At 35.9% G+C, this 26,677-nt stretch overlaps 1 protein-coding gene across 3 annotated transcripts in view; it reads left to right on the top strand.

The window, feature by feature from the left end:
* The window catches only part of LOC134664356 (uncharacterized), a 72,481-nt gene that overhangs the window by 23,176 nt on the left and 22,628 nt on the right, over positions 1–26,677 (top strand). The window contains exon 1 of one of the 3 annotated variants that reach the window (XM_063520936.1): positions 1,339–1,480. The exons of 1 other annotated variant lie outside the window; for it this stretch is intronic. In XM_063520936.1, the coding sequence (XP_063377006.1) occupies positions 1,449–1,480 (32 nt within the window). In that variant the 5' untranslated portion in view covers positions 1,339–1,448. Of the gene's footprint in view, positions 1–1,338; positions 1,559–26,677 lie in introns of those variants that run through there. One more of the 3 variants, XM_063520935.1, reaches the window with a different exon arrangement.

Below are 26,677 nucleotides of genomic sequence, written 5' to 3'. Positions count from 1 at the left end.
ACTGGAATGCACTTATTCTTTAGCCACCGTGTATAAGAGTGTCATTATGATGACATTTTCTCATTATTAAAGGATAAGTCTGTATAAGACTTAAGTTAGTTCGACTCTGTGGTGTGGTGATTTGAAACCCACGCGTCATCTAAGCCTCAATCGTTTAACTCTATCAATCCATATTCGGAAGACACTTTCACTAAACTCATTAATTATAGGCAGTGGACCTTGAAGCCTGCTGGACGCTGCCAATTCAACGGTGAACGAAAGTTTATTTAAGAAAACCTAATCAAACTTTAACCCAGTAAAAGCTTTCTTATTTTCGGATTTTTAGAATTTGAAATGAATATTTAGATTTGTTTGCAAATACATAGACCGCGTCTACCTATTTGTTTGTTTATGAAATGATGTCAGAAAAACATCCTTTCCTTAAATCAACTATAGTAGCAGTAATATTCATACATTCTTCGCCAATTCCGTTCTTACATCTAACCACATCCTCCCAATTCTGCCTGTCAGTTGTTGGGGTTCCAAATTTGACTTATTTTAATTACTTATCGTGACATAGCAATCAGATGTTTTAACGTGTCACCGGTGAACTGTTAAAAACATACAATTATGGTAATTGAGTAAATAGGGATGTATTCATGTATGTACAACATTATAAGAAATATTAAATTACATAAATTACTAAAAGACATAAATAGGAATATAAAACTAAAACTAACTACAATTAAAATAATTAAAACTAAAAATTAAAAATACCTATCAAAATTTGGTGCCCTCGGGAGGGTGCCCAACACGCAGGCAGCGTTCCCGCGCTGGATTGCGATGGCAATTCGCTGTGCGAGAAAGCTGCCCGCGCGGGGGTCACCCGTTGCCTCCCTCAACCTTTTCCCAAGCTCCTTAAGGAGCATATGTGCGCCTCTGAGTAAATATGATTTTATGGATTGTGTTTTTCGTCATAGATCTATTAAAAGTCAATGTAGAGTTGTGCTGCGCCTATACAAACAAAGATGCCCTTAATTATGTAACCTAAACCCCTCAACTACTCAAGTTTAACCTCAAACTACATTAGTAGGCAACCGATGTAACCCTGCCGCGGGCATCGACCGACTTCCACCATTATAAAATCATGAAACGGCGACCGCGTTTCATGTGCCGGAAATCGCAGCATCCGAACGGGGAAATGCACCTACTTTCTTCCCTGCATATAGGCTTTGGCTACAATCGGCAGACGTGATTTGATAACCGTCATAAACACCAGAAAAAAATTGAACTTTGGACTTTATTGTGTTTCATTTAACGTCGATTTTGTGTTGACTAGTTTATTTAGGCTGTCTCGCATCTCGTTTATTTTCCTTGCCTCGGCAGTCGTGTGTAAGCCGGCGCGCCGCGCGGACGCTCGCGAGTGTCGGACAGTGTGATATTTTGGAACATGTGCAGTGCTTGACAAGATGACCGGTGAAGTTTGCTGTAATCAGATATGGTATGCGTTGTTCTGGCGTAGTTGAGGGATGCTGTGCCTCTGTGTGCACCGGAGCAGCATGAAGGGCCAACCGGTTTGGTGAGAACCTATACCCTCATGTAGAGAAAGCTCGACTAGCTTGTTTGGATTTCAATTGCACTTTTCTTATTTACTTTTGCTTATACAATAATAGTAATACGAGCAATCGTATTGTGTAAAATTTGAAATGTAGAGCTTGATTGATTCAAATTATTAAGATTTATTGGGGATATTTTCTTTACTGCTTATGTGCAGAATTTCAAAATCGGCTGAAAAGATAATTGTTTGTATCAGAAAAAATAATTATTGAGTAGGTTGAATTACTTATTATCAGTGGTAGTGGTAGGTACTTACTTGTACTAACATACGAAATTAATTAAAATTTATGCAAAACCTATTCAACAGAGCTGGAATAAATTGGGTAGGAGGTATCCAAAAGTAGAAATGAGCCCAAAATAGAATGTCAATAGTTTCGGTGCAAAGCACTCCCGGGGCGAGTGCTCCATGCGCTTTGTACACTAGAGCTTCTGAATATCTCATGAACATGGGCTCGTGTTTACGTGTGTAACCCGATAAACGCCGAAAGTACGTTCAAAATACGTATTATCACGTCAATATTAACGGTTAAGTCTCTAGAAATAAACAAACTCTACGATTTTGTTTGGAAAACTGGGGTCTACTCCACCAACAAGAGCCATTCTTATAACATATTTTTTTGTTGCTCTACTTCTTATATAAGTACCGAATTATCTGTAAAGTTTGATTTATGGCCCAAATAATTAAAAAAATAACTAGGTCTTGTTCGCCCAGCGTTGTTTGGGCATATTTTTTGCTTTCGACGGTCAAAGCGACACTCCAAACTAAATTTTACTTTTAATAAAGTAAAATTTATCGCACTAGTGCGAAGTTGATAACGCCGTAGCGTGCGAAACGTGATCAACGCAAAGTTAACTAGCGGTTAATCGATTATAATGCATCTGAGATTTCAAGAACATCACACACAGGATGCAGAGATAAGAATAATATGCATGGACTTTATTATGGTTCATTTAAGGTCGATTTTGTGATGACTAGAGTTTATTTAGGCTGTCTCGCATCTCATATCATGCATAATAACTTCCTTTCCTGGTGAAACAACATGGATAATTACCTAGTTCGTTTTTTTAGCGTTAGATAAAAGGTAAACAATCTTGACGTGTTTTTTTATTGTGTCAATATCGCATAGTCTTTAGCTAATAAGCGAGTAGATTGCGAAAAAAAATTAAAAAGGTCTTATACCTTACACTTACAGGATGATTTTGTTATGTCTGACCATACTCTGAGGGCAGAATATACAGGTCAGAACAACTTTTACTACGGAGCCGAATCCCGGAAAAATCTGCTGTTCCATAGATAACATAGAGATATGGCAGATTTTTTGCGTTTCATTTACCTCCTCAAATCATAATTCTGTATATTTCTAATAAAGTTGACAATGAGTTAGTTAATAGTAGCAATGGTACATAATTCATAAGGTATTCATACCTACCTACATACATAGGTATGTACTTATAACGCCAGTCAAAGAACTCACGCATTAATTTATTATGCTGAAGACGAAGACGAAACTTAAGTACCTATAGGTATCTGATTATTAATTCAACGGTTGTAGACGCCATCAGTTGTTAATTATAAATAACTTTTAAACTTAAAATATAATACAATCGTAAAGTTGAAAATAAAATTAATCAATATGGAAGTTATTAAATACGCGTTTATTGGCTTTAATGTCTTTGTTAAGAGGTTTGCTCGTTAACTATTTTAAATCATAGTAATGAATACTTAATTACGCACATACCCTTGCTTGCTATGCTAATTAGTATGTTATCAGCTCTTATCTTTACAACAACATGTTTATCAACTATTTCTTTTGTTTACATTATTAAGCTAAAATAGACCATCAAAATATTTTTTATTTACCCCAGCTAAATCTCATCCACTATAATGAAATTATTCAGAAACTAATGAGAACAATTTGAAGTAAAAACTCCTATAAAATCATCCTAATATTTCTTTTCTCTTGTTTTCATTGCAATGTTTTCGACAAAATTTCATCATAACCCATAAATTTAAAAACCCTAAATTTTCTACCATAGAACCTTCCGGCAGCCAAGATTCATTTGAGTTATAACCCGACCGAGATAGCCGGGCCAAACTCACGAAACGTGTCAACACTGCCAAGATGACACAAATCTGTTACAAGTATATACCTACGTTATACTGTAGCCATAGGTACCCCATTTCTTGATATTAAAACTGCGAAAAAGGAAACGGAAGAGCGGCCATTGTCTTGCGTTTTTTATTCACATTTGTAACAAAAGACAATGTGTTATTGTGACATAGCTCTGCTCTGAGTAACGTTTCAATAATTTGACCCGAATACTACAGCTTAAGATCTATGAAAAATATGTGTGATTCAACAATTTCAACTTCATAGAAGTCATCGGCACTCTGTAACTAAACTGGTCCAGTGTATTTTTCGGGATTCTTACTCATTTAAGTCTTATGTGTCATTAACGCGATATAAACAACAGGACCCCTATTCGACAAGCGACGTTTGACGTATCGTGTTGCTCTCCCGTTGATGTGGGAAAAATCATAAGTTCTCGAATACGCACAATGTCAAAATTTGACATTAACAATCCACAGTTAGGGTGACAAGCAAACCAAACCGAACCACCCTTAGTTTAGAGTTGAGTTTTGGTTGTACCAAATGATATTATCCACCGTTGATGGAATCAACACTCAGTATGCGATAAAATCAACTGTTGATTTGACGTGGATGCGAAATCTGTCAGTTGTACATGTCGAATTTGGCCCCTGGAGTAGGACAGGGAAATTAAATTAAAATGTTTGGAATGTAGGTACTTACGTGAAACATTTCGTTAAATGGGGAAAAAACTTAAAGTATCGACATATGTACACTGATACATTTAATTTATCGCGGTTACGAATTTATGACGTAAATTATTAGAGCGTGCGTAAATATATTGTTATCACATTTTAACACTAACCTTTACATATTATTATTTAAAAATAAAAAATATGCAACTATGTAAATTAAATCCAGCTGTCTCATAACTTTCATGCGAAACCGTAAATAAGTAATTTAGACTCAATCTTCTTTCGCATTCCGTATCATATAATATAAAACCTTTCTTACACAACATGCAGAGTATTTTGGAATCACATAAATTTCTAACACGTGTGATACTTACAAACTTCGATCATTATTATTCTCTACCAGCATAGCTGGCAAGAGAGCTGTATAGTACAGTATCATAGTTCATTGAACTTTGTTTTTGTTTGGGTACGTGGTATCGTTTTTAATTAATGTTTTGAATGAAATTAAATTAGAGTTTTTACGCAGTTTACACCATTGAATACCTAACTCAACATTATTTTTAATAAATTAAAAATATTATCATGATTTATGAATTTTATGATCTTGGAATCCGAGACCTTTTTAGGGCGATTTATGTTATGTGTTTAATTAAATACCTATACTTAACAAAAATTATTTAATTAATAAAAATAGTTTGATTTGTATATCTATAACTTTACATTATGTCGGCATTTTTAGGAGAGCTATGCGTTGCACTTTGCGAATAGATCAATTCTAAGTTTTTATTGAAATGAAAAAAAAAATGAAATGAAATTCTTTATTTCAGGCAACTAGTGGCCCATACATAAATACCTATTACCGACCCACATAAATACCTATTACTGTTATTGTTACCTAACCTCTCATAACTAGAGGAGTTATCCCAGGGACAGGACAGAACTACCACAGCGATAGTATATACAGAGAGACAAGTGTATAAATATCCTGATTGTGATAGGTAGTGGCGTTCGAAAGTGTGCATGGATAATAGATGTCAACCGTAATGCCTTAATTTTACGGTTGAAACATCTCTATGCACTTTTAAACGCCAGTGTACACTACACCATGTGTGACTCTACATCAGGCAGCAACTAGCACATCGCTGCATTAACAATGCTGCGGATGCTTTGCGCGTATAGAATAGAAAACAACGTCTAGTTACCTAACTCTCATTGTGCTGTTATCAGAGGGCGCGTGCCGCTTTCTTGGACGAATTAAAAATGGCGCCGGAAAACGCGGTAACCATTGTCCGCGCTGACTAATGTATTGTGATGAAAAGTAGGCTTCACGTAACGCAGGTCTGCCCTGGATTCCGCAGCATTTCCAATGTTTACTTAGTCAAAATAAATGACCACTTTTACTTATCTTTGTTGTATCGTATGCATCATTCGAGTTTAATGTTTCGAATATTTATGAATGGAGAGCGTTGTTAGTCCACCGGCGAACACTTGTAAACTACAATATGTTGAGAAACAGTTAGAGATTTCAGCTTTCCCAAAAAAAATATTTCTATATATAGTAGTATACCCTATAATGGACGTGGAACCAGTAATGGGATAAAAAAACATAATTCCTCTAAAATAAGTATCTAAAAGTAGTTTATAAACACTGGCTGTATATTATCATAAATAAGAGTCCTAGAGCTGTTTCGGTTTGAAGTTTCATTAAATTTGGTTGCTTTTTAAGAAATTGGCTTCAACACAAAAGTTGTCGTGTCACTGAAAAAAAATACCACTACGAATTCTTAACAACTTCCCTAAGAGAGGTGAGTTAATTTATTAAATTTCAATTAATTAAGACTTGATGAAAACTAGAATGTGTTTTGTTAATTGCATTTACCATGAGATAAGGTATACAACACACTATGTTGTGACTCCACAGATGTAAAAAAATAGTGGTATTTGGCCCAATCCCATTATAGGAGCTGTAAAACTGCGTACCTCCTATGATGGGACAATTGACAGAATGATGCTTGCCATGCCATAATTTCATATTTAAACAATACAGAAGTAAAATGTAGTTACGAAATATGTCAATCAGGAGGTATTCTCGGACTTCGGATAAATTAATATCGTTTTTCCAAACTTTTATTTAACTTGCCATGTTAGTTAGTGTGGGTCCAATGTTGGTAGCTGAATTTGAGCCACTTTTCGATTTCCGATTCAGTTGAATTTTGTGTAAGTACGTAATTAAGTATGCAAATCAGATGATAATGCAATATTATGATAACATGGACCTAATCTGATGATGGAGACAGGAGATGGCCATGGGAACTTTATTGCAATAAACCCTAACTAATTGTGTTTGGGTATATTAGAATTGTCTCGATGGATCTAATACAATAATAATTGGCTGTGGAAAGAAAAATACATTCAGCGATAAAAGCTTATACCAAAAATAGATTTTTTTGCCATAACTTATTCCCCATTTCAATATTTTATACTGATAGAGCAATGTCCATTATAGGGGGCCCATTACTGGATCCACGTCCATTACCGGGGGCCGATTACTGGAGATTTGGTGTCCATGACTGGAGAAAAAAAGCATAGTTTTAATTTGTTAAATATGAGGAAACTAATTGCTGTATGATACAGCAATTAGTTTCCAAGATACAGCCTGTATCTTTGATACAACACGCCTAAAACATGAAAGACGGATAGGACTTTTATCTTTTAACACGCTAAGCGGTAGACCATTTACATGTATACGGGAAATATCATAAATACTCCAAATTTCCTCTTAAATGTCCCATGACTGGTGCTGTTACTATATGTACTTTGTTTGTAATGACGACTATGACGGGCAATGTTGAGGGCCAGAGGACTCGCGGCAGACCACCCGCTAGATGGAGCGCACAAGTCACTACACCGCTGCATCTACATCTGCAGGAATCTGTACATATGGCGGGTGACAGAAGCCTATGGAAGAGACTGGTCAGCAACATTAGGACATGATGTCACGATCCTCAGCATTGAGGGAACGACTGATGATGACTTTGTTTGTAACCCTTAATCAATACGTCTATTAATATGCACTCTGCTCAATTTGTCATTCATTTGCATATCCTGCATCGCCTCGTGCGCTTAATTAGTGTGTCTGGATGTCTGGAGTTTAACAAATGGTTCATATACGGATTTAGTGTTCTCATTTGTCTTGTGTTCCCAAAAACCTACCTCCGAAAACTACTTCAGGATCGGTTATGGGAGATGTACTTACTAATATTAAGCAATTAGGTTCTAGATCTTAAACTATTTGGTCAGGACATGCATTGTTTGTTTTTCTTTGTTTATGAATGAAATAAGATCACTATTTATATAGGAACTTCTTGACAGAGAACTGAAACTGTCAACCTACTTTTAAAATTGTAACTTGCAAGAGGAGTAATTATTGAGTATTGATAACACTTGAGTAAATATTATTGCTGTAGCTGAATAAATTGGAATTTTAATTAATTGCATCATTCCTTTACAATTATAGGTAGGCTGGTACCTACATCCTTGAAACCGAAAATCTAGTGAAGACTTGTAACATTTCCCATCTCTTTAGTTCGGTGGTGATTATAATAAAAAAATAAGTCTGAATTAACTGTAACTAGCTTTTGCCCACGACTTCATCCGCGTGGAATTGGAAAAAAGTATCACTTTTACCTGTATAAAAAACCAAACTTTATCTTCTAAATCTATTTAGGTACCGCTCAAAGCGATTAAAGCTATCGATTTGAACAAAAATATGCCTGACCCTATTAAAATCTATTTAGATACCTAGTTATCACAGAAAAAGGTGACCTGGAAAGAGCTACTAATTTCAGATTTAAAAATAAGTATTGACGCATTAAATATATATTAAATCAGGGGTTACCCACTCTGTCCCAATTGGTTTAATTATAAGCGCCCTAGATCCGACGAGCAGACGTTTCAGACGTAGACGCACTCAATTTATATCAAGGCAAAGGTGACAAATCTCGGAAATAGAACTCGTTAGCTAAATTCAACCATCCAGACTCTTATTTGCATGGCAAAGCCACGAATTATACAGTATTCTGGAGCAGTAGGGATTACTTTATATTAACGTTACTAAATGTAGGGTACATTTGAAAGTAGGTAAATCTGTCTGTCTGTTATCTTCCCGCTTAACCGATTTAGATGAAATTTGGTATGGAGATAGTTTAAGGTGCCACGGCGAAGGGAGGGGGTAGTTTTTATCAGTCATCGTCTTAATTCCACACAGACGAAGTTGCGGACTACTGGTAAAACAATTGAAGGGATGTTTACAAAAACATCATAACTGCTTAGAGCGGTTGATACTTTTTTAAGAACATTGTTAATCGGTGTCAACCAGTATAGTCAGTTATGTTGTTTTTGTAAACATCCCTTCAATTAAACTGTGCCACAGCCCGCTTACGCTTGGTGCCAGCGTGAGCACTATAAACCAATCCGTCTCTGCATTGGAGGGTTAGCAGTGGGACATACCTATATAGGCTGAATGAATATTATTTATAAAGAAGTGCCACGCAAATTTTCACGATTTTATTGCCCTTTTCTTTTATTGCTTTACTATAACCCTTAAAATTTTTTTTTAAAGTTTATTAATGAATGAATGAATGAATGAATGAATGAATGAATATTCTTTATTTCAGACCAGGTCCATATATAATTAAAATTAAAATAAGTAAAATTAAAATTAAATTAAATTATAACATTAATACATTACATGTGTTAGTAGCAGTATGACAACATTAATTAATCTTTCTACAACTAAGGTTAGTATACACCGTGTTTTTTTTGATTTCCGTTAATTTCAAGGGTGCATTCCTGAGCTTAAATCAAGTAATTTTCTCAAAGACACCGATATTCTAATTAATTCCATTTCGGAGATAATCAATATTTTTTTTTCCTATAGTGCCTCTACAAGCGTGTACACTTGCCTTAGGGCCGGTTTACATATTGATTAGTGTTTAGAATGAGTTCATACATTTGCTACTAAACTGAAGTACAATCTCAGTCGATCAATGTTCGAAATGACATTGATATGTCATAGATTTCAATTGTTTGGTTGAGTTAAATGTAATGCCTGTATTACAACAACGCTATATGCTACATTTAATTACTTTTTAAACTTAATTTTTTTGGAAAAAAAATGAAAAAAAATTTTTTTTTTGAAAATTAACTATGCCATTTAGTTATCTAAAAAGTACTTAACCATACCCCGAAGTTAACGGAATTCAATAAAAACACGGTGTATAGTAATAATGTTCTCGAATGAAAGCTAGTTTAATACATAAGTAACAATCACTTCTAGGTCTGTACGTAGGTACACATTTCCTCCGTATGGTAACCACAAATCCAATTTACGCGACGTAACGTGTTTTCACTCTACATATAAATAATTTACAGTTGGCGTTAATTCAGTTTCGACGAGTAAACACTTGTAATTCACTTATTTAGAATCGAAAACATCGCGTAGGTACTTTATCCGATAAATTGCGAACAAAGCAATTAATTCATTTGTTACTTTCATGATAATAATTGACGAAACGTCACCCCGATACGAAGTAAAGGATGATTCACGCTAGACCGGGCCGGGCCGAGCCGGGGCTTCCGGCGCTTCCTTTTCCATGGAAAGCACCACGTGACCACCGATCAACCGTCATAGAAAATGACATGTCGGACGCCTCGACCCGGGCCCGGCCCGGTCAAGCGGCAGTCATCCTTAATGCGAACCCTTAGTGATCCGCGCTTCCGCACAAATAATTAGAGGATTGTTTTCGCCGAACAAGGAACAATAATTTATCTTCTTCACTTAATTGGATATTTTCGTAACTAGACTGGAAACAAACGGATTGGGTCGGTGGAAAATTTAATTTAGGTTTTAAATTAATAATTAAAACTTTTTGTTGGTGGTGTCAAGGTCGATTCAACACAGCTAACATGAATAGAATAAATTCAACAATTTATAATACGGTAATTTCGGTGCAGCGGATTGGTGTTAACGGAGTTGGTATAAACAATTTCAACCCCAACGATAAATGAGCATTAATTACGTTAATATTATTAACCTTAATTTACCATTTCAGTTTTTTTTTTCATTTCAGTTGGAATTATATATACATACCAATTCCGTTAACAATACACCACTGCACCAAAAATGCTCTAAAATGTACGATTTAACAAATTACGCTCTGGCATATCAATATACTTTCTGTCACTTGATTTTTTTTTCTCTACAGTTCTTTTGATACAAACTATCAGTATACAGCCCACTGTAAATCTTATCTAAGCGTTGCCTTTGTAAAACATAATAAGAATACAATTAAAAATGAATACCGCGTAAAACTTAAAAAATACATCTTTTAATTATAATCTAAATATCTTATGATTAATTAATCAAGTAGGCAAGTATCTTCCTTAGTTACGTGGCATTAAATGAAACCAGAACGGTATCATAGCATCAGATAACGGTAGGCAATAATCAAGAACAACAATGAGTCATTAGATCGCGGTGTGTACTTACTCTACTGCGATACTGCCGGTGCTACCGTTAAAACTGTTCATAATTTACAGCATATTGCGAATCGGTGAAGTATTCCAGGTCAAGATTTGATACAGTTTCTAATTCTTAATTGGGTATCTAGACTTTCTTTTCTATCCAGTCCAAATATCTGCTAATAAACAACCATTAACTGTTAAGAAACAGTTAATAGAGAGATAGGTAGATTAGCGACTAGTTTAGTACTAAAGGCCCAAAAGTGCAGAAAAAATATTGCATATAAGGGGAAATATTTATAAGTACATACATAAATGCAGGTCCAATTTGCAATGAATAAGATGGCAAAGGGTTGCTTTCATTTGAAATACACGAGCCACCTGCGGCCGTAACGTAACATGTAAGCATCTTGCTAGTTATAACAAATACAATTTATTGGACATCTGCCGCCATTCAATGCCAATATCAAAAGCTGCTTTCTGCACTTGCGAACGATATTTTTGGTAATTTTAGCATTGTAGTCGGAGTGCTGTAATTGACTTTTGACAGTAATTCGATCATTATAATGTAAGGATTATCAGATAAACGGTAGGTCTTAGTTTCATAAATGTAAGTGACAATTCAAAACTGTCATGCATAGATTCTTATTGATATTATATGCAAAGCTTAAAACGTCTAGGCAGGTGTTATTGTAGAATACATAAAAAACAAAAGCTGTGTTGGACATGTACATAAATTAATCTTATTTTTATTAACTGTTTAACCAAAGGAATTAAGAATTTCTTGATCATAAAACTATTGCTATCAATTGTGTGCATCTCGTGCCGTGCAGCCAATAGAATTATCACACAAAACATCCACAAGCAATAAAAGTTTTATAAATTGTTTGTGACTTAAGCTTTACTATCTCTTAGCATCCAACCTGTCTGCCGGTCACTCACCTCCGTTTTTTGTGCACCGTAGCCTGGTTTTTTGTATCGAGACCTCTTAACCTGCCGCGCATTTAACGATGGGTGTATATAATAAATATTCCTTTCCGGGCGTCTGCCCTCGTTCCTTGTATTTACACTCAACTGGGTCCAATCACTAATCACGGCATTTAAAGTTCATCGCTTCTAAGGCTGGGCCTTGTATAAATAGCTCCTATAGTAAAATACATATACAAATTTCTGGGACTGCAATCCGCCACGATTGAATTGAGAATTGGATTAAATTTGATTTGGGACGCTTTTAAAATGCTAATCTATTTCATTTACTCATTCGAGAAACGATAAATAGGTATATAAGAATATACTATATTAAATTAAGCATGATTGATAAGATCGTTCTGTCTAAAACATTATGACAATTTTGGAGAGAAGTACGAATAATTTGGTTTATAACAATACCTACTCGTATAATAAAACAACCAGTTTTAGGGAGTATTTTATTTTATTGCGCATAATAAAGTTAGAAAGACATTTCTAAAGTAAATAAAAACTGAGATATCCTTATCAGTTTATATCAACAGTAAATAAACGAGTTTCTTGAATATGTGTTTATTTAGGTGCGTACATGCACCGCAATTATATTTATAAATGTTAATTATTAACATAAGAAAAAGTAGGAATGCTATTAGGGTGATTAACATACTTAATTGTATACCTATCTTAAAACTGAATCACCATTGTTATACTTAACGACGTTTTATCAAGCCATTGACAAGCCATTCATTCATTCATTACAGCATCTCAATGGTTTAACAGCTTCCACATACCTACGGGCACTTCAAAACCAGCTATCTGCCTATTAACAACTTACTCGTAGTACACACCAGAGTCATTACAACGGGTCACTATATCTAGAATTTTCATATAATGTGACTTGTTTTCATTGCTATTGAGTTTAATTAAAAACGCCAGGTTCTAACATATTGCGTTCCTATTTCTTTTAGCGAGTCTTTAATAGGAAAGAAGTTGTGAAATAGTAGCCGCGGTCCACCCACTGGGTCTAAGTGTCGGTTTATTTCTTGCGAGTCTTGTGACATGCGATGTCAGGAGGTGTATCGACTGGTTTGGCTTATGCTCTAGAATTTCTAGATTATATATTACTCGTACTTCGGTAGTTCTACGAATATAGGTACCTATTTACCGTGCGGTGTCTAAATCAAAGCCTATTTTCGTAATAAGTTATATTTGCTTAATTTTTTACCTATTAGTATAAGGAAGTCAAAACTTGTAAGATGAAACAAAAACGACATTGAAGTTATATTTTATTTGTCGACGTTCTGCACCGCTGCCTCGTACGCAGGCGTTTTTTTAGATTAGCAGGCTATGAGAGCAAGTGGTTCTTCTTTATTTTCGATTTATAAGGTACCAATCTAAACTAAATTTTTACCACAGTTAATTAATACAATTTTCTTTCCCTTCTTTATTCATCTCTCAAAGTGCACCATGCCGGCTGGTAAAATAAGCGGGTTTTATGTAGGTATATTTTATGACATAGACATAGACATTGTGTGTTCAGTACACGAGCGACCTCCCCCAAGGCTTTTGCAAAGTTAAAAACATTATTCGTGGAATCCAATAACGGAGAATGTTCGCAAAACATTATAATTAAAAGTTTTCTTGTTCTTTACGAAGACATGCAATTTCACATGGCCACAGAGGTTGTAATCTAATAAATGGAGTGGATCACGAAGGTATACGACGGTTGCCCTTGAAAATTTGAATTAATAATGGTATAATGTAGCAAAATAGTAGCTCAATGATTATGCAGTTAGATTACAACTTTGTCGCATGTAACCACGGGTTAAGCCTACATAAACATAGATGTTAGCGTAACCAAAGCCAAACCAAACTGTAAAGACTCATGATATCACACAAGTCTTTATTCAATCCTTACCTACCTTGCCTACTTAGCCAGGTCAATGTACCAATGAACAAAACAACTTTTGCTATAGGTCTAATTCTAAAATCACGGAAAAAAATTACTCTTAGAAATAATGATAGGTAGGTAGCTGATGTGCACACATTTTAATTCCATGCTTAACAAAGTCGCTCCTGTAGACATGGCAAAGTTAAAAGAAACAAAAACTATTTTTTCCTACTTATTCTGCAACCTGGATATCTTTATTTAGTACCTGAGACTTTTTATAACTTCTTTTTATTTTCATATATTATAAGTATTAGTATAATATTATAAGTATTAGTTTAAGTTTTACGTAGGTTTATTTTAATTTTAGTTTAGTTTTTAAATCTTTAATTCATAGTTAGTATTAAAATCTATAATTATATTAAGGCCCACTTGCACCATTCCCTTAATACGGGGTTAATCGGTTAAACCTGGAGTTGCCATGGTTACCCATACCATTTGACACTTGGTTAACGGTTTAACCGGTTAACGCCGGGTTAGTGGGATGGTGCAAGTGGGCCTAAATAAATTTACCTGAGACTTAAAAATAAGAAAATTGTGATATACTTACCAATATGTGCCCAAGTAACTTATATTGTAATATCCACGGAAGAGACCTTTTCTAATTATGTGTTAGACCCAATTGTACTATTAAAATATAATCAAAGAGCTATATAAATATTCCCATAACTATATATTTTGCCTGAAGCGTCGAAACGACCCATTAATGCCATTATTCAAGTTGATTTGCAATAAATCATGTTTACGATTTGCGAGCGACGACGCAACGATGATTGGACGCGTGTTAACGGCTCGATTCGGGAAATGAATTGGATCACATTGGATTGGATTTGAATGATTTGGTCACTAGATATGAAATAGTAAATATATGTGATGTTCCACGGCAAAAGGTCCCATATGGCGGCTGGCGCCGCGATTTTCTATATCGTATCTAATTAATCTCGAATTCATTTCTCGAATCATGCCGTAAGGCTTGCCGCGAACTCACTGGTTGCCACGTGCTGCGGTTGTTATCCAATACTGCTTTCATATTACTGTACGATACATTTTAATTAGTTATTTTCCCAATAATACGCCTAAAGTCATATTTCATGTCTTTACCTGGTAAAGACATAACATTTTGCTCCTTACAGAACAAACCTTACTAAGGTTTTAGACAATATATTTCCAAACAATACGATACAGCTTAAGGGCTCATTTAGACAGCGCGCGAATTTGCATGCTTATTTACCTTGCAGACTATTGAGGTTACATCCAATTCAGCCGACCAGTCAAATACCGCAATGTAATAAAACTCGCATGCGATTTCTCGCACCTATCTAAATGAGCCGTAACGGGTATACCTATGAACCCACTTTGCCATTTTATTTCAGATTCGATATACCATAATAAATTCAGATAAGGCGAGTAACTACTTGGCCAATCCATGTTCAGTCATTCTCTTGCTGATCCTCCAGAACATGAGCGTTTTGCCTTTTAGATGACAGCAAGATTGGCAAGCTCTGTCGTTGCCTAGTAACTAACCCATTTCATGGGATAGGTCTGGGTGACCCTGACGCCTCAGCTGGCGCAGTGGCATGTTCAAACGCAATATTTAACTATATTTCGTTCAACATAAAATATCGTGTACCTTTCGTTTCATTTGCGTTATTTTTAACTTCAAACACACTTTGCGGTAGAAATATCAATGCTTGTGTAACCAGTTGCAATCTAAACGCCTTGGGGAAATTATATTTTAAGAAATGCTTGTTGCCGGCGAGTCTCTTTAGAAATTTCGATTTGAATTGCTTTGGTTTCAACTAAGACACATATGTTGACATTCATACCTATATATTATAAGTACTTATACTTACTATTATTCGTAGCTTTTGATTCTTTTCATTTGATAAATTCTGGTGTAAAAAAAAACTTAAAAGTACTTAGGCAGAAAATCTTACAAGATCATACATGTAGGTATGTACCTACATAATGTTTTTTACGTTACTTTTACTTGTTTCGCATAAACCTAGTTCCAGTCTGCTTACGTACGAACTCATTCCAAAATAAACAGCATGGCTGTCAAATAAACACAAATAGTCAGAAGTCTTAATTATGCTCGGATCATACGCGAAATGATTTGGCTCGCGGCCAGACGTTTGAGATTATATGAGGCCAGGTACTGCAGTCTTGGGGTATACGGGCTTATAATATGGGTTATAATGAGTCAGTATTCGCATTATAATCGACAGGAAACACCGGTTTAGTGACCTCATTGATGAACGTAAGAATTGTTTTATCTTGTCTCTCAATCGATGTGCTAGGATGTAGACATATTTTGTTGCACATCTGTATCTTTTGTTAATTAACTGTCTATTATTTTGTGTATTTTATATATAGTTCTGTGAGCTTGTTGTGTATGTGAATATAGAAAAATACATCCATGTAGATTAGATTAGGTATATGTATTTATAAATTGCTTAATATTTCTTTTCTCTTTTTACAGGTAAGTGGGGTCTTTTGTCATTCAAGAATCAAGATTCTTTCGGCGCTTGCTATGTGAGGTACTTAAAAAAACTTTTGGACATTTCATACTCTATCAGGCTCATAGAGTATGAAATTTAAACATCAAAATTAAGTCTTCATCCTCATCTCAAGTTGAGATGAGGATGGAGACTTAATTTTGACGTTTAAATTTCTCAAGTTGAGATGAGGATGAAGACTTAATTTTGATGTTTAAATTTCATACTCTATGAGCCTGATAGAGTATGAAATGTCCAAAAGTTCTCAACTGCAACAGAGCTGGTAATATAATTAAGTAGACTTAAAGAATATGATTATGATCAAGTTGAAAAAAGTTACAAAACAATCTTACATGTAATACTGATACTACTGATAGGCATTGATAAATGGGAAAGCATAACCGCCCACACAGTTAGTGTAAAGCAAAAGCCTAAACACGACGAGGGACAGAACGACCCAACTCCATTTGTTTCACACACAAAAACACCACTAATTCCTTTTAACTTTAGACCTATAATGGCTTAAACATACACGTGGACTTAGGTCATTATTTCTCTCTTACGATAACGTGGCTTACATAAAGTCTAGAAAGATCTAGCTGGCCTATTAGACGGCACGCCACAGAGCTTAATCTGTAATGAAACGATTCAGTGCAGATACCCGCGTTTAGATATGAGACTATTACGTCAGTGTCTTATATAAAGCTTAGATAGTTGCGTCACTTAGGTGCCCGTAAGAGCGTTTCTTCATTGTCTGTCGTCCGATTCGATATAGGATGTCGGGTGACCAGAAAAGCAGCAGCTAGAAAATGAAATGCCGTATGGCATCAACACCTAATATTTACTCGTACTATTATTTTTACATTAACGCTTTCTTATGGACAATAAACAATATTTTCGGATATAAAATATAAAAAGGCGCATTTTTACTTTTTGCTTCCTTGTAACCGTATTCGAAATCTGTTATATTGCATTCGATATCGGATGTCGCATCCGATGTGAATACGCTCTTACTATCACTGTCATATGTTTTCGTAGTCTGTATTACTAGTCGTAGTTAACTAGGGTAGTGGCTGAATGCGAATAATAATGCACAAAAGATTCCTACAGATCGAAATGTATCCGCAACTGCTCCCAAAATTATAAGACCTCGGAACAAAGGATCTGACCTTATTTTGTGCAATTTAGCATCCAAATACTTTCATTAGTACCTATATATATCATGCATACGAGTACTTAACGTTAAAATAATTACAATCAATTATATACGAGTATATTTCAAATACATTCAGCTTATTAACTCCACCATACACATATGACCTACTAATTTACTTACTTAATGTAGTCTGGGCATTAAAATCCAACCTTGCATCAGACCTATCAAACACAACTAATTTCCACCTCTCAGGGTAGACTTAGGAAGCCTAGGTATTGTTTCGGAAGGCCTTGCCGACTGCCAGGGTCCCGACCTTGGAGGCTGGTCAGGGCACGCGAATTCACACCTAACTAATTCCAAAATGACGTAACTGCTTACACACACTATCAATTTTTATTCGTTTTTCCTTTAAACGCCGAATCAGATCAACTTAATAACGAAAAGACTTAACTACTCACGTACTTAGTACGTTAAGCTACGTTTCGGAAGTAGATGGTGAAATGCTCTGTTTTATAAGAACGATCGTTCCTTGCACGCTATTGGAGCTATGCCGGCATGACACGAAGCCATATTGCAATGCGATGTTTACGGCATCGAGAATTGATTGGCTTGACAAAATTAGAAGACAGAAATCTGATTTCGGGGGTCCAAGTTGCTTAGCAAACATCTGCATCAGTCGGTTGTGATTTGTGATGTGTCATTACCAGTAGCAAAATGAAAATGAAATTTTCATCTCTGCGTCACTCACGTTTGGTCTTGTAAGAAAAGTATATGGAAAAGGAAAACCGTAGTAACTTAGTAGTTATAGTTTTCTTTTTTCAGTCATTCTACTACTTTAATTAAATTCGTTAAAGTAGAATAAGAAAAAAGGCTGATGTACGAGTTGATTTTTTTTAGGGCAACCGAATGTTACCGACTGAAGAGCTCTACAATTAGGCCATCTTAAAAACTAACGATAACAAAAGTTTAAAGCTCGAATTAGGATATCCTTATATGTACCTACATCTATCTATCGGCATTCACCTACAAAACTGTAATATAATGTCTGCCCACACACCGCAGCAGCTAAGTTGAACGAACCAACGCAGTAAACAAGTTAGCATTGGAAACTGATCAATGCTCGGATTATCGTATTTCACCAGTAATAGCTTTGATTTATGTCGCCAGTGAAATAAGACCTAATCACGGCAGCCGTGACCCTGATGCGTAGATTACATGCTTTAGAGGCTGCATTGTGAAAATTATAAATAAACTCGCGCCCATATGGTCACTCTTATCCGTCGCATTGGGCGATTTAGTTATCGAAAAACATGGATGGACTGTGTAAGATAAGAGATGAAATGAAACGAATGCAAGTGAATGATGAGATGGCGGGCGAGAGAGAGGTATGGAAGAAAGAGACACGCTGCGCCGACCCTAAATGAATGGGTTAAGAGCAAGCGAATGATGAGTTAGCCAAAAACATAAACCTGTAAAGAGGTCGTTTTATTAACTTTTAAATTTTTTTTAAATGCCTGGTCTGCGTATGCCAGGAACTCCATTTTTTTACGCAAGTCCGGCGCCGCACCGGCGGGGCTAAGGGCTGTCAGCCTGTCATCGTCACTTCTTAACAACTTAGAGCTGTGCGGTCATGTTATTGCTCTCATCGCATTGTCTGTTGTGCGAATCGTACGTACTATCTAGAGGTAAGATATCTGTACCCTGCTTTTGCCGAATGAGTCAAGCTTTTAACACAATGATGCTATACTTTCGCGATCGCTACAAGGACACATAACGGCTTCTCTAATTTATGACTCACTTATGCCGCCATTTTGAACTTTGATTTCTATTTTGAAGAAAGATGATAGTCATTAGTGTTGTTTGTCACTTTTAATGGGTTTGTATCGCATTTAAAAGTGTTTGTTCTATAAAACGACAAAAGAGATCATATAAGCAAACGACATTGTAGGTAAGTACAGCGCACATATCTATCTATCTAATACCTTTAAACGAGCAATTCTTGTTTACTTATTTATTTATATATATTTCGGGGATCTCGAAAACGGCTCTAACGATTTCGTTGAAATTTGGTATGTGGGGGTTTTTGGGGGCGAAAAATCGATCTAGCTAAGTCTTATCTCTGGGAAAACGCTCCTTTTCTTAGTTTTTATATATTTTCCGAGCAAAGCTCGGTCCCCCAAATATTTATTGTAATGCCGCGCAAGAGGTTGTGACAATGTTGACATACCTACCTATTTTTTTAACCAATCAAAACTTTTATTGACCAATCTCAACTTTTATTTTAATAGCGGGAAATGGTGTGTGTTGCAATATTCAAAGCTGCGGTCGGGGTATACTTACTTATTTATGGAGAAGGGATAACTTTCAGTGATATGTGTCAGATAAAGTGTCAGTCAAGTGGACCGTTTTTCCCAAGGCAAAAATGTACTAACAAATCTTCGTTTATATTAAGTCGCTGATCAGAAAACAATCTGTCGGTCATTCATTACATTACGGCATGGCAGGAAGTATCAATGCAAACAAAAACCAATCTGCTCGCCCGTCAATTGATACGCGACACGAGGGCTCGTCAAATAACCTCACAGAATAGCCACGTGACCACTGAGTACACACGTGTAACCAGAGTAACATAATACAGTCTGCAGCAAAAATTGCTAAGCGAACAATAAATATTTTGGCTCTTGCTGTAGGACAGTCAGCATTAAAAGTACCGTATGAAAATACGCGCCAAAAGAATCTGCCATGCTGGAATATTTCTCTAAATCGGAATGTTTACTTTGAAACGTATCTGTCAGTCTAATTGTTCTGCAGATAGAAACATGTTCCCTTTTGCTACGGTATTAGAGAACGGAGATACTTTTGACGTGTAGTCTGATTTGCTACTTTTGACGCTGACTTAACACTACTGCAAGCAGGCGAAGCCTGTGCGGCAATCTTGCTGTCCGTATGTAAGTATGTTATCTTTCACGACGAAGCGCACATAAAATTCACGCTCTTAGTTACAGAGACGTAAAATCATATAGCTAAGTGTATGCTCGTCGTACAACTTTTTGCAGTTGACTAAAAGCACGGTATATGCAAGCAGGTATACATGCACTTTACTATTACAGTCGTATGAAACTGTTAATCTGGTTACGTTTCTTTACTCTGCGAGTTGATACCGTACGCTTCAGCACACAACACGCTGTAACCTCATACTGTCAGTTCCGTGGATCATTCTCTATTTAATATGCGCTAAAGTCATACGTACACTAGCGATGCTACGACGAATTGCCGACATGGAGACATATTGTGATTGTAATATGTAATTATTTTTCTCTGAATTTGTTAAGGATATGATCTGTCCATGTCAAAAGTTACGTTTCTAGTTGAGGAATTGTAACTTTTAACATAGCAAATCGGCTTTCCAAGTTTTGAATCACATTGTTTGACTTTTACTTTGTTTGACCCGGGCCAATGTCATAGGGTGACTAGATCGATTTCTTACTAGATATCCAATTACAGGCTAATATAACGTAACTAGATGTCAACGCATTATATCTAGCACGTGCCACTAATGGCTTTAAAAATGGCTTGGGCTTGGCCAGTTATTTCCCCTTAAATAACCATAACATTAATACCCTCACTTAAATTCATTAATAAAATGCAGGGTGGCTCAAAATACGTAGACATAAACCAATTCATAGACCAATTCGCACGAAGCGCTTTGCTTCTACTTTCCTTATGCGCACTGCCAAGGAATGGAATTCCTTGCCGGCGTCTATATTTCCGTGTTCTTATAACCCGGCAACCTTCAAATCAAGAGTGAACAGGCACCTTCTGGGCGAGCTCGCTCCATCGTAGGCCACGTCTACGCCTCGGCTAGTCTGTGGCCATGAGTAAGCCCATTCATAATAAAAAAAAAAAACCTAAAATTATTGTATTTTTAATGACATTTTGTAAAATGTGTACAAAATCTTTTTTATGAATAAAATATTTGTAAACATTTTTGTAAATATATGTTTACCTATCCTATAAAAAAAATGTTGCTTTTCGCAATGTAATAGGTATCACATTACAGTTACAGATTAAAATCGCTATAGTACCACTATACGAGCATAAACCGCATGCTGGGCGAACCAGCTGCGGTTTGGCAAGGGTGTTGATGGTTACATGATATAATATACACCGGACTTGCAATTAATCTAACTATATTCCAAATTGATAATTAAGTTTGATTAATAGTATCCATTTAGTGTATAGCTGAAAAGATTTACACTTTCACAACTGCATGCAAGAACGAAATTTTCCATAATGGCAATCCAGGGAGGAAAATGTCTTACCTCCTTATTCATAAACGTTTACTAAAGTTGACAAGCCGATAATAATCGTTTGTCCCGTTCCATCATACCAGTACGTCGGAAAGGGATAAACGATTATTATCGGCTTGTCAACTTTAGTAAACGTTTATGAATAAGGGGGTTAAACTCTACTTGAGTATGTATAACTTGCTATAGCTATACTAGCCCACATGCCCTTCCAATTTAAAGATCTTTATATCTTATTTTCTATTCAGGGATCTCTATTGAATAGCAAGTATGTTTAGAATGCTCCGTGTGTTGTCCCGCACGTGTTATATCGACATGAACGACCCTGAGACGACCCTGCACTTGTGGGGCTGCCGAAGTCTGATAATGACTTCGTGCGAGTCTTATATATGCTTGGGCTTAACGCACTAAGTGTGGTTTAACGACAAATCTACGTTCATCTAATTAGTTGTAGCAAATATTTACTTGATATTGCGGGGTTTCGTTGTTTTTACGCTTTAATTCGTTAATTACAAGTAGGTGTATTTATCTTTGTAAAAACCGTATGATTTCTCGTCGTATCCGCATGAGCGAGGTTATCTCGCTCTCAAAGGTTCTATTTGATTCGAGAAGACAGACGGATGACTGTAAAAAGTCGCCGTAGGTCTGTCAGGATTCAAAAGTTTCAAAACTAATACCTAGTTAGTAGTTACCAACTACTATCATTTTCTCCAGTCTTTGGTCGCACAGGAAACAAATTACCAAAACAAAATGGTCAAAGGTAACAAAGTTATACAGTTAACAGCGAATAAAGACATACAGATTGTTGTCTTATACACAGTAGGTACCTATACTTATTAATGCTGTGTCTATTTCACAGCCGGGGTACACTCAAAGAATTTAATTTCAATGCCATATCGTACCATGACTAAAGTCAGGCCATGGCCATGAAAAGGCTGCAGCGGATTTGATAGCCCACGCAGTTCACGTGTTATTTTAAACGTCAAACTTCTATGAAATTATGACGCATAAATGACACTTGCACTGCGTGATCAAATCCGCTGCAGATTTTCTTGGTCCGACTCTATCAATATAAAAGTCGCTAGGGACTAGAGACCTCATTATACATAGTATTGTCACTGAGACATGCTACTGATACTAAATTCCTTTACCGTACGAATTATTTAAATTACTACCGTATCTTAACTACCGTAAAAGCCATTGAAAAATCCAGTTAAATTTAGAATTACGCGCAAATACGGTAAACAATTGAATGTGTTTTCCTATGTACGTGGTAGATCTAAGATTTAATTTGTAGGCTTGCTAGCTAGAAATATTATTACTAGAATTAAGTACTCACTACATTACAGGTAGAAATGTTAGACATTTTAAGCTTACTCGTATTATAAGTTCGCGAATGTTAGTCACGTTAAGTGTTGCATTGTTTGCTCTCGCCAATTAAGCAATTTCAGTTCGTTAAGGGCACAAAGAGAATCGACTCAGTTTTTAATTATTTAAAATGGTGGTTTGGGACGGTAATTAGGTTGAAGGATTTTTGCCAGAAGTAGTTTAAGCGCGCACAATCGAGTCATCCCGGGTGCAACCACAGATCGCATAGCCATGTTAATCGGTTTACTAACGAATGGGCCAAAATCGTTTCCCAAAGTATCACATCCCAAACTATGTTTCCCAAATTATCATTTCCCAAAAAAATGTTTGGCAAAACAACTTATCGCAAATTTTCAGTTAGCAATAGTCTTTTTTGGCAAGTTATTGTTTAGCAAATAATTACTTGGACAAGTTTCATTTTACCAAATATTATTTAGTCAAATGTATCATTAAGCATAACTTACATGTCCCAAAATATTGCATGGCATACAATTTACATACCAATAAAGTGGAGGCTGCAGAATTTTATTTGTCTAGTATTTAACTGGTCATTACATATATATAGTAAAATGTAACGTCAAAAAAAAACATTCTTACTGCCAAAAATATGTAGTAAATGATCACTAAAATTAAAACTCCATTTTAATGTAAAATGACAACCAAATTTGTTACATCTTGCTATTCTATTAAAGCAAATAACACCAAAGTAATCATTGTAACCCAAAAATAGTAAATAACCACTAATATTCAAACCACATTTTAGTTTAAAATGTCATGCAATTTTTTTACATCTCGTTATTCTATTAAATTAATTAATCCACTTCGATGACCTTTTTTTAGTACATAGAATTTCGTTTCTGTAAGGACCGCAATTCTAACCTAACCTAACCCACTTTTCTGATAGCGGTTCCGTTTTATGAGGATCGCAGTTCAAACCTAACCCAACCCACCCAAATTACGTAGAATTTAACGTACCTATTATAACATAACAAAAAGTACTTTAAATAGAGATGCCTATTTGACAAATTTGCGAAGTGACAATTTTGACCAAACATCTTTTTGGAATATAATATTAGACAATAAAAAACGTTTGCTAAATAAGTTTTTGTCCTAATAACATTTGACAAAGTAAAATCATGCCAAATGATAATTTGACCAAATAAATTATATGCGAAGTGTAACTTTGCTAAAGGTTCCTTTGGGAAATGAAACTATTGCGATAAGTTTGTTGGGAAGTGAAATTTGGCGAAATGTATTTGGCCGAAACGAAAGTACACCATGTTAATCATTTACGCTCTGTAGCGAACGAAACGGAACTGTCACTGTCGCACTAATATAGAAGAGTGATAGAGAGGCACAAAGCGTTTCGTTATCGAAGCGCAAACGATTGTCATCTGGGCTAGGCACCCTGATCTTAAAAATATGTAGAGCAAAATCGACCTGTTCCATGTAAGTTCCAGCAATAGGAATAATAGAAACATGGACTAGGATACAGACTAGTCGGACAGACAGACGGACATGGTAAAACTATAAGGGTTCAGAGTTTACTATGGACTATGGACAAAACAACGCGTTTTTTTACATTCTTTTACTCGTATGTTCCCTTCGGAGAATCGACACAAAATGTGTTCAATCTGGAAATATTGCAAGAGCCCAATAACTAAGCAAAACTAGTAACTTCTACCTATAGGTACCTACTAGTACCAACATAGACCTACACAGTACCATCAGCAACTACGCCGCGCCGTTCGTATTAATGAGCCGGAAGCTACCATTAGAGCTGGATGAGCCATTCTGCCACTGTTACCTATTCGCATAGCCTTACCGAGCTATGCCACCCATTGGCCATTATACACGGTGGCTAAAAAATAATTGCATACTTGTGGCCATGGGAGGTTTTGGGATTATACTGAGCTACTTTAACCGCGAAATCACGAAAAAAATATTTTCCCTCCCATAGAAAATGGACCAGCCAAAATGTATGAAACAGACAATTTTTTCGCGATTTCGGGGTTGGTTCCATAGTAAAAGCTGCTCAGTATAATCCCAAAACCTCCCTGGCAACGGGAATGCTTTTATTTTTTAGTCAACCTGTCGGTATATTATCCGCCTGATTTGAACTTTAAGATACCTACATCTAAAATTTGCTAAATAGATTAAAGATCGGATATGTCAGTCTCAAAAGTGCCGTGTCTTCAAACAAAAACGTCACTTTTGGCACTGACCTTTAGCAAATTTTTGACGTAATACCTACCCCTTAATTCGAATCAGGCCGTATGTCACCTCGAGCTCACAACAACCACGCGTATTTAAAGCTCTGAAAGCCTACCGCAAAAACCGATTTTCGAAAATTACTCTTTTACTCCAATGAAGGCATAATTAGGGTAACAAAGAAAGTCCTGACTATAGTGGAAACCCTGAAATGTAGGCTCGGTAAGCAAAGGCTGTAACGTGCTGAATTGACATGTTGCCAGAATAGAGGACAGTTCACTTAAATAAACATCAAAATTAATATCAACCTTGTACGCGTAGCTTATACCTACATTATTGTGATGTTTTCCTTCGTATTGCAGTCATTGAACTTTAAAACTGTGAACTGTCTAGCTGAGAATGAGTCCTTGTTACATTTTTTAATACCAAGTAGAACTGTGTTAATTATATAGTATGGGTATTCATCAGTTTTATTTCATACTGTAAATAAATCACAAAGTTGATACTCATACTCAATACAGTCAGGAGATGAAGCAAGGCGCCAAAAGTATTTGCCACCCTGAAATTCTATTCCAAATTTATATTTATATCTCTACAGTTCCCGTTCTACCTGAGTAGGTAGGTTAGGTAAGTTAACAAATAAGTTCCAAGACCTGTTTTCTACAAAACCATGTGTATAAACGCATTTCTATAAAAAACTAAATAACAAAGATTCCATATCTATTATCTTAGTTACTATGCCACGTGATCAAAGCCCATGCCGATCCCATACAAATGTTAGCAAAGTAAATTAAATTTTACGTAAAACATGTACTTATAAGTACTCTGCGGACTCTGCCCTGAACTCTATAGAGTCTGAAGCTATCAAGCTGCAGTGTTAATTGGTAATGTAATTGCTAATCAATAGCAATCACAATAGTGGTTCGTTAACTTCCATCACCACCCAATTAATCACTTCATTCCATCGACGACTTCACTTCGACGATTGGTTTTGTAAATGCTCTGTCAATAAAATATAGCTATCGATTTAAACTTTCACGTTTTCTTGAAACTATGGGCATAGTAATAGGCGGGCGTTGGCACATTCGATCCGACACGTGGATAAACTATAATTAAATTCCAAGTTTAGTTTAGCTTATAAATACAATGTAAAGTTTAGACTCATTTATGCATCTTATTCGCCCAAGGCGGCGAGATAACGACTGAGAGCAACGTTCTCAGTTTTTATACATACATATAATCAGTTTTTATATTAGGTCAATATTTGGCTACTGGCTACTTGCTTTTATTGGCAAATGTAAACTTGCACTAAACACTAAT

This window comes from Cydia fagiglandana, chromosome 5, assembly GCF_963556715.1.
Source record: "Cydia fagiglandana chromosome 5, ilCydFagi1.1, whole genome shotgun sequence".
Classification (NCBI taxonomy): domain Eukaryota; kingdom Metazoa; phylum Arthropoda; class Insecta; order Lepidoptera; family Tortricidae; genus Cydia; species Cydia fagiglandana.
Note: the sequence above shows the minus strand (reverse complement) of the source record. Positions and strands in the feature narration are given on the sequence as shown.